Source organism: Salvelinus namaycush, chromosome 26, assembly GCF_016432855.1.
Source record: "Salvelinus namaycush isolate Seneca chromosome 26, SaNama_1.0, whole genome shotgun sequence".
NCBI classification, from domain to species: Eukaryota; Metazoa; Chordata; class Actinopteri; order Salmoniformes; family Salmonidae; genus Salvelinus; species Salvelinus namaycush.
Window position 1 is genome coordinate 32,679,860 of NC_052332.1, and position 10,000 is coordinate 32,689,859.

The following is a 10,000-nucleotide window of genomic DNA, read 5'->3' on the forward strand; positions in this document are numbered from 1 at the left end:
AGGTTTGGGTTATAGAAGGGAGGGAGAGGAGGGAGAGGAGTGGGGTCTAGGGCCCAGTGTAGTTTAGTGTAGGTTTGGGTTATGGAAGGGAGGGAGAGGAGTGGGGTCTGGGGTCCAGTGTAGTTTAGTGTAGGTTTGGGTTATGGAAGGGAGGGAGAGGCGTGGGGTCCAGTGTAGTGTAATGTAGGAGCTAGTGGTGTAATTACACGGGGCTTTTTGAAGCATCCTGTTAACAGGCTCTGTCAGTGAGGGGCTAAGGAGATGCACTGTGATGGACACATTCTCTGTCAGTGAGGGGCTAAGGAGATGCACTGTGATGGACACATTCTCTGTCAGTGAGGGGCTAAGGAGATGCACTGTGATGGACACATTCTCTGTCAGTGAGGGGCTAAGGAGATGCACTGTGATGGACACATTCTCTGTCAGTGAGGGGCTAAGGAGATGCACTGTGATGGACACATTCTCTGTCAGTGAGGGGCTAAGGAGATGCACTGTGATGGACACATTCTCAAAGCATGACTGACATCTGCCTTAATGCCATCTCGCTCGGTCTCTCTCTCCACTTTTCTCTACACCTTTCTGTCTCTCTCTTTCTTTCTCTCTCTCTCCACATTGGCATGGTCTCTGGCTAATTACACTCTAGCCAACACTGGGGGGCCCTTGGACGTAGCCCAAATGGGACATCAGCACCAGTGCTGGAGATGTTTTTTACACCCCTGTCCTCAGATATACTGCTCCAACGGGAACTTCACGTCTGAGCCAAACTGACACTGAGGTGGTCAGATCACCAAGGTCAATTGGTTGAGTTATTGGACCTCCAACATAGGGCATTAGGAGAAGGAGGCTCCACTCCGGGTGAGCTGCTCTCAGTAGACCTGTGCTGAGGGATAGGCCACGGCTCTCCTGAGACCTGGTTCTCCTCTCTGCCCTTCAGGCCCCATTCTCTCCAAAGCCTGGAACGGCTCGGATTTGAAGACATTCATCGCTAAGCCTTTATTTTCGTCGTTCAGTGCTCTCGTCTTTGGTTTGAAAAGGTCTTTCATCATTTTCAGGATCACTGGCATCGTATAACTTCTCCAGTGCTGTTTTAGAATATTGGATAACTTAGATGAAGTGTATACACATGATGAAACCATTCATAACGACGTCAGGATAGAGATAATAGCCTACATGTTTTCATCAATCCTCCCAGACATCCTCCTCTCCATTTTATGTTTCATCCCCAAGCTTTTACAAATACTATACATTATACAAATATACAAATATCTCCAAATATACATTTTTGTCTGTCACGGTCATAGGCAAACACAGTAGGATGCTCATGCTCAAACCCACTGGCAGGCTTTAACCAATGCTCTCTCTCTCCCATGCTCACACGCTCCTGAGTGACCCTGCCCTGAGGTGTTGGCCTCGGCCATTAGTTTAGCTGCTTGTTTTTCTCTCTCATCCAAATGGCTCCCCACTGACAAGAAGGGATTTCTACAGATGAAGAATTTAATTTGCATTATTGTTAAAAGAAACACACACTGCAATCTGTTGCAAAAACAACATCTGTTATTTTACTCAGAGGACTTCAGTTACTTATTAGGTAGAATTATACAATGATTTCGATTCCTCTCGTTTAGATTTTTTCCCTCCCTTCATTATTCTATTGAAGTGTTTTTATGTCTCCTAGCGACTAGGCCTCCATTACATTTCATTCTATTGATTTATTTATGTATATGAGACACTCAGCCGTGAATAACATTGACTGGAATGGGTTAACCTTATAATGGCCTGGAGCTGTGAGTAGACAGGAAATAGGTGATTTCCTGTGCCACGTTCTGCCTTGTTCTAATGGATGGCCTGCCTGCCTATCTACCTGCCTGTCTGCCTGTCTGCCTGCCTGTCTGCCTGTCTACCTGCCTGTCTGCCTGCCTGTCTGTTTCCCTGCCTGTCTGTCTACCTGTCTGTCTGCTTGTCTACCTGCCTGTCTGCCTGCCTGTCTGTTTCCCTGCCTGTCTGTCTACCTATCTGTCTGCTTGTCTACCTGCCTGTCTGCCTGTCTGCCTGCCTGTCTGTTTCCCTGCCTGTCTGTTTACCTGTCTGTCTGCTTGTCTACCTGCCTGTCTGCCTGCCTGTCTGTTTCCCTGCCTGTCTGTCTACCTGTCTGTCTGCTTGTCTACCTGTCTGCCTGCCTATCTACCTGCCTGTCTGCCTGTCTGTCTGTTTCCCTGCCTGTATGTCTACCTGCCTGTCTGCTTGTCTACCTGTCTGTCTGCCTGTCTGTCTGCTTGCCTGTCTACCTGCCTGTCTGCATGTCTGTCTACCTGTCTGTCTACCTGCCTGTCTACATGTCTATCTATCTATCTATCTATCTATCTATCTATCTATCTATCTATCTATCTATCTATCTATCTATCTATCTATCTATCTATCTATCTACCTATCTATCTATCTATCTATCTATCTATCTGTCTGTCTGTCTGTCTGTCTGTCTGTCTGTCTGTCTGTCTGTCTGTCTGTCTGTCTGTCTGTCTGTCTGTCTGTCTGTCTGTCTGTCTGTCTGTCTGGGGTACTCACTGTAATAAGGGCCACCACCATGTGTGTCACAGCAGGTGTTCTCTACTGTGTCATACAGTACCATACAGCACCATACAGTCTCATACAGTAAAATACAGCACCATTCAGCACCATACAGTCCCATTCAGCACCATACAGTACCATTCAGCACCATGCAGTACCAATCAGCACCATTCAGCACCATACAGCACCATACAGTACCATAGGAGCACCATTCAGCACCATCCAGCACCATCCAGCACCATGCAGTACCAATCAGCACCATTCAGCACCATACAGCACCATACAGCACCATACAGTACCATACAGCACCATTCAGCACCATACAGCACCATTCAGCACCACTCAGTACCACACAGTACCATACAGCACCATACAGCACCATACAGCACCATACAGCACCAATTAGCACCATAGAGTACCATACAGCACCATAGCGTACCATACAGCACCATACACCCCCTTACAGCACCATACAGCACCATACAGCACCATACAGTACCATATCTCAGGTGTATCAGAACCTGAATGTAATGTCGATCTCACAGGGATTTACAGTAGTCATTTACATTACAGTAGTCATTTGCATTGCAGTAGTTGTTTACATTACAGTAGTTGTTTACATTACAGTAGTCATTTACATTACAGTAGTTGTTTACATTACAGTAGTTGTTTACAGACTATTTACATAGGCAGGGCAGTGCTTTCCCTGGCCATGCGATGTGTGATGCTGAGCTGAGTTGTTGTGTAGGTGGCCTCCCCCACTCACCCCCCTCCCCTCCGCTCCCCGTGTCGCCCCTGTATGTGTCCCCAGGCGGAAGCGAGTCCTCCTGGGACAAAGAGAAGCTCCAGTCTCCCCCCTCCTCTGGTGCTTCCCACAGCCTGGGTCACGCAGGCCTGTCAGGGCAGCACGGCCTGTCCAGCTCCCAACTCAACTCCCTGCAGCAGAACCACCTACTGGCCAACCGTGAGTCACACACACAAACACAAATACACAAATACACACACACACAAATACACACACACAAACACACACACACACACACACACACACACACATACACACACACACACACACACATACACACACACACACACACACACACACACACACACACACACACACACACACACACACACACACACACACACACACACACACACACACACACACACACACACACACACACAGCCTCCCTCCTTCCCCTCTCTCCACATGTCTCCCTCAGTCTGTCACCAACCCCTGTATGGTCACCTGTCTGTGCTATGGTTAAAGTGATACAAAGATATCAAATAAAGTGTTTAATGTACTGTGCATGAAAAAGTTAAACATCCATGGTGTGTCTATTAATAATCTACTGGTGTCTATTAATCATTTTTATTTCACCTTTATTTAGCCAGGTAGGCTAGTTGAGAACAGATAAAGCAAAGCAGTGCAACAAAAACAACAACACAGAGTTACACATGGAATAAACAAACATGCAGTCAATAATACAATAGAAAAGGTCTATATACAGTGTGTGCAAAGGAGGTAGGATAAGGGAGGTAAAGGCAATAAATAGGCCATAGTGGCGAAATAATTACAATATAGCAATTAAACACTGGAGTGATAGATGTGCAGAAGATGAGTGTGCAAGTAGAGATACTGGGGTGCAAAGGAGCAAAAAAATAATAATAACAGTATGGGGGATGAGGTAGTTGGATGTGCTATTTACAAATGGGCTATGTACAGGTGCAGTGATCTGTGAGCTGCTCTGACAGCTAGTGCTTAAAGTTAGTGAGGGAGATATGAGTCTCCAGCTTCAGTGATTTTTACAGTTTGTTCCAGTCATTGGCAGAAGAGAACTGGAAGGAAAGGCGGCCAAAGGAGGAATTGGCTTTGGGGGTGACCAGTGAGATATACCTGCTGGAGTGCGTGCTATGGGTGGGTGCTGCTATGGTGACCAGTGAGCTGAGATAAGGTGGGGCTTTACCTAGCAAAGACTTATTGATGACCTTGAGCCAGTGGGTTTGGTGACAAATATGAAGCGAGGGCCAGCCAACGAGGGCATACAGGTCGCAGTGGTGGGTAGTATATGGGGCTTTGGTGACAAACGGATGGCACTGTAATAGACTGCATCCAATTTGCTGAGTAGAGTGTTGGAGGCTATTTTGTAAATGACATCGCCAAAGTCAAGGATTGGTAGGATAGTCAGTTTTACGAGGGTATGTTTGGCAACATGAGTGAAGGATGCTTTGTTGCGAAATAGGAAGCTGAATCAATATTTAATTTTGGATTGGAGATGCTTAATGTGAGTCTGGAAGGAGAGTTTACAGTCTAACCAGACACCTAGGTATTTGTAGTTGTCCACATATTCTAAGTCAGAACCGTCCAGAGTAGTGATGCTGGACGGGCGGGCAGGTGTGGGCAGCGATCGGTTGAAGAGCATGCATTTAGTTTTACTTGCATTTAAGAGCAGTTGGAGGCCACGGAAGGAGAGTTGTATTGCATTGAAGCTCGTCTGGAGGTTAGTTAATAACACAGTGTCCAAAGAGGTGCCAGAAGTATACAAAATGGTGTTGTCTGCGTAGAGGTGGATCAGAGAATCACCAGCAGCAAGAGCGACATCATTGATGTATACAGAGAAAAGAGTCGGCCCGAGAATTGAACCCTGTGGCACCCCCATAGAGACTGCCAGAGACAACAGGCCCTCCGGACAACAGGCCCTCCAATTTGACACACTGAACTCTGTCTGTGAAGTAGTTGGTGAACCAGGCGAGGCAGTCATTTGAGAAACCAAGGCTGTTGAGTCTGCCGATAAGAATGTGGTGATTGACAGAGTCAAAAGCCTTGGCCAGGTCAATGAATACAGCTGCACAGTATTGTCTCTTATCGATGGCGGTTATGATATCATTTAGGACCTTGAATGTGGCTGAGGTGCACCCATGACCAGCTCGGAAACCAGATTGCATAGTGGAGAAGGATAAGGTGGGATTCGAAATGGTCGGTGATCTGTTTGTTAACTTGGCTTTCAAAGACCTTAGAAAGGCAGGGTAGGATAGATATAGGTCTGTAGCAGTTTGGGTCTAGAGTGTCTCCCCCTTTGAAGAGGGGGATGACCGCGGCAGCTTTCCAATATTTGGGATTCTCAGACGACACGAAAGAGAGGTTGAACAGGCTAGTAATAGGGGTTGCAACAATTTTGGCGGATCATTTTAGAAAGAGAGGGTCCAGATTGTCTAGCCCGGCTGATTTGTAGGGGTCCAGATTTTGCAGCTCTTTCAGAACATCAGCTATCTGGATTTGGGTGAAGGAGAAGTGGGGGAGGCTTGGGCGAGTTGCTGTTGGGGGCTGGAGGGCTGTTGATCGGGGTAGGGGTAGCCAGGTGGAAAGCAAGGCCAGCCGTAGAAAAATGCTTATTGAAATCTTATTCTCCATGGACTTTACAGTGTCCCAGAACTTTTTGGAGTTTGTGCTACATGATGCAAATTTCTGTTTGAATTTCTGTTTGAAAAAGCTAGCCTTTGCTTTCCTAACTGCCTGTTTATATTGGTTCCTAACTTCCCTGAAAAGTTGCATATCGCGGGGGCTATTTGATGCTAATGCAGTACGCCACAGGATGTTTTTGTGCTGGTCAAGGGCAGTCAGGTCTGGAGTGAACCATTTTTATAATGGGGCATGCTTTGTCACAGCCGATGCTGGAAGAAGACCAAGGTGCAGCGTGGTCAGCGTACATTTTCCTTTTTATTTAAAATGTTTCCAACAAAACAACAAATGAAATAAACAACCGTGAAGCTTTACAGGGCATTAGTGCCACAAACAAAGTTAACTACCCACACTGAAAGGTGGGAAAAAGGGCTACCTAAGTATCGTTCCCAATCAGAGACAACGATAGACAGCTGTCCCTGATTGAGAACCATACCCGGCCAAAACATAGAAATAAAGAAACATAGAAAACAAAACATAGAATGCTCACCCCAAATCACACCCATACCAAACCAAATAGAGACATAAAAAGGCTCTCTAAGGTCAGGGCGTGACATGCTTATTTAAGATTGAATAAAGAATAATCTACTGGGGTGTCTATTAATAATATACTGGTGTCTATTAATAATCCACTGGTGTCTATTAATAATCTACTGGTGTCTATTAATAATCTACTGGTGTCTATTAATAATCCACTGGTGTTTTATAATAATCCACTGGTGTGTCTATTAATAATCGAGTGATGTCTATTAATAATCTACTGGTGTCTATTCTTAATCTACAGGTGTCTATTAATAATATACTGGTGTCTATTAATAATCTACTGGTGTCTATTAATAATCCACGGGGGTGTCTATTAATAATCTACTGGTGTCTATTAATAATCTACTGGTGTCTTTTAATAATCTACAGGGGTGTCTATTAATAATCCACTGGTGTTCGATTAATAATCCACTGGTGTCTCTTAATAATCTAGTGGTGTCTATTCTTAATCTACTGGTGTCCTTTAATAATCTACTGGGGTGTCTATTAATAATCTACTGGTGTCTGTTAATAATCCACTGGTGTCTCTTAATAATCCACTGGTGTGTCTATTAATAATCCACTGGGGTGTCTATTAATAATCCACTGGTGTCTATTAATAATCCACTGATGTTTATTAATAATCTACGGGTGTCTATTAATAATACACGGGTGTGTATATTAATAATCTACTGTTGTGTATTAATAATCCACTGGTGTGCCTATTACTAATCTACAGGGGTGTCTATTAATAATACACTGGTTTGTCTATTAATAATCTAGGGGTGTCTATTAATAATCTACTGGTGTCTATTCTTAATCTACTGGTGTATTTTAATAATCTACCGGGGTGTCTATTAATAATCGACTGGTGTCTATTAATATTCCATTGGGGTGTATGTTAATAATCTACTGGTGTCTTTTAAAAATCTACAGGGGTGTCTATTAATAATCCACTGGGGTGTCTATTAATAATCCACTGGTGTCTATTAATAATCCACTGATGTTTATTAATAATCTACGGGTGTCTATTAATAATACACTGGTGTCTATTAATAATCCACTGATGTTTATTAATAATCTACGGGTGTCTATTAATAATCCACTGATGTTTATGAATAATCTACGGGTGTCTATTACTAATCTACAGGGGTGTCTATTAATAATCTACGGGTGTCTATTAATAATCTACTGGTGTCTATTAATAATCCACTGGTGTCTATTAATAATCCACTGGTGTGTCTATTAATAATCCACTTTAAGAATACTCTCACCTGGCCTCCCGGGTGGCGCAGTAGTCTAGGGCACTGCATCGCAGCGCTAGCTGTGCCACCAGAGACTGTGGGTTCGCGACCGGGAGGTCCGTGGGGCGACTCACAATTGGCCTAGCGTCGTCCGGGTTAGGGAGGGTTTGGCCGGTAGGGATATCCTTGTCTCATCGCGCACCAGCGACTCCTGTGGTAACAATTGGATACCACGAAATTGGGGAGAAAAAGGGGGGTAAAATTCACCAAAAAAATTACAAAAATTTTAAAAAGTATACTCTCACCCAAACCCATATATGCACAGTCACTTTAACTATACATTCATGTACATATGTACATACTACCTCAATTGGGCCGACCAACCAGTGCTCCCGCACATTGGCTAACCAGGCTATCTGCATTGTGTCCCGCCACCCGCAAACCCCTCTTTACGCTACTGCTACTCTCTGTTCATCATATATGCATAGTCACTTTAACCATATCTACATCTACATACTACCACAATCAGCCTGACTAACCGGTGTCTGTATATAGCCTCGCTACTGTATATAGTCCCGCTGTTATTTTTCACTGTCTTTTTACTGTTGTTTTTATTTCTTTACTTACCTATTGTTCACCTAATACCTTTTTTGCACTATTGGTTAGAGCCTGTAAGTAAGCATTTCACTGTAAGGTTGTATTGTTGTATTCGGCGCACGTGACAAATCAACTTTGATTTGATTTGAAATATGGCAGTATTGTGATCTTTCTATTTCTCTCTCTCTCTCTCTCTCTCTCTCTCTCTCTCTCTCTCTCTCTCTCTCTCTCTCTCTCTCTCTCTCTCTCTCTCCTCTCTCTCTCTCTCTCTCTCTCTTCTCTCTCTCTCTCTCTCTCTCTCTCTCGCTCTATCTCTCTCTCTCTCGCTGTCTCTCTCTTTTCTCACCCTCTCTCTCTCCCACACTCTCTCTCCATTCCTCTCTTTCGCTCTCTCTTTCCCTCACCTTCTCTCTCTCCCCCCTCTCTTCATCTCTTTCTCTCACTCACCATATCTCTCTCTCCCACTCTCTCTCTCTCTTTCTCTCTCCTTATTTCTCTCTCTTTCTCCCTCACCATCTCTCCCTCTCACTCTCACTCTCTCCCTCTCTCTCTCTCTTCCTCACCCTCCTTTTCTCTCTCTCTCTCTCTCTCTCTCACCCTCCCTCTCTCTCTCCCTCTCTTTCTCCCTCACCATCTCTCTTCCGCTCTCCCTCTGTCACTCTCTCTCTCTTCCTCACCCTCCTCTCTCTCTCTCTCTCTCTCTCTCTCTCACCCTCCCTCCCCCTCTCTCTCTCTCCCTCCCTCACCCTCACACTCTCGCTCTCTATCTGTATTTGTCTCTCTCTTTCTCCCTCACCCTCCTTCTCCCTCTCTCACCCTCCCTCTCTCTCTCTCTCTCTCACTCTCTTTCTCCTTCACCATCTCTCTTCTTCTCTCCCTCTCTCCTCTCTCACCTCATCCCTCTCTCTTCTCTCCTCTCTCCTCTCTCTCACCTCTCTCCCTCACCCTCTCGCTCTCTCTCTCTCTCTGTCTCTCTCTCCCTCACCCTCACCCTCCCTCTTCCTCATTCCCTCTCACTCTTTCTGTCTGCAGGACTGGACCTACCCTTCATGATGATGCCCCACCCCCTGCTGCCCGTCGGCCTGCCGCCTGCGTCTGTTGCCATGGCAATGAACCAGATGAACCACCTGAACACCATCGCCAACATGGCCGCCGCAGCTCAGATGCACAGCCCCTTATCCAGAGGAGGAGCGTCTGTCATCAAGGTAAGAAAAAGGACTCACATGCTCACAGACATTCATCTTCTAGAGATATTCTCATTGTTTTGCGAAGCCGCTGTAGCAATTCACCCAACACTCTGAATACCAAGACCTTCACATTACCTGTAGGCTTTAAGCCATATACCTATGGTTTATTCCTCATTCATACCACCCATCTGTGAATGTATTTCAACAATGCTCACTACACCACTAGTGCTATTATAACAGAGTGTACAGATGTGAGAGACTTTCATCCCCCTTAAAATGGATGTTAGTCTGTGGCTATCATATTAGCACTGTTGAAGAGGGCTATAATTCAGCTCTAGAGACTAGTAATGAGTATAATTCCAAATAGGAAAATATGTTAATATCGACATTAGATTCTTCCATCTCCCCACGAGGCCAGAACA

General features: G+C 45.0%; 1 protein-coding gene across 5 annotated transcripts in view; it reads left to right on the forward strand.

The window, feature by feature from the left end:
- Positions 1 to 10,000, forward strand: part of LOC120021444 (dachshund homolog 2-like) — a 271,141-nt gene that overhangs the window by 199,862 nt on the left and 61,279 nt on the right. For 4 of the 5 annotated variants that reach the window (XM_038965213.1, XM_038965214.1, XM_038965215.1 and 1 more), the window contains exons 4-5: positions 3,377 to 3,529; positions 9,424 to 9,596. In XM_038965213.1, the coding sequence (XP_038821141.1) occupies positions 3,377 to 3,529; positions 9,424 to 9,596 (326 nt within the window). The remainder of the gene's footprint in view (positions 1 to 3,376; positions 3,530 to 9,423; positions 9,597 to 10,000) is intronic. The other variant, XM_038965217.1, reaches the window with a different exon arrangement.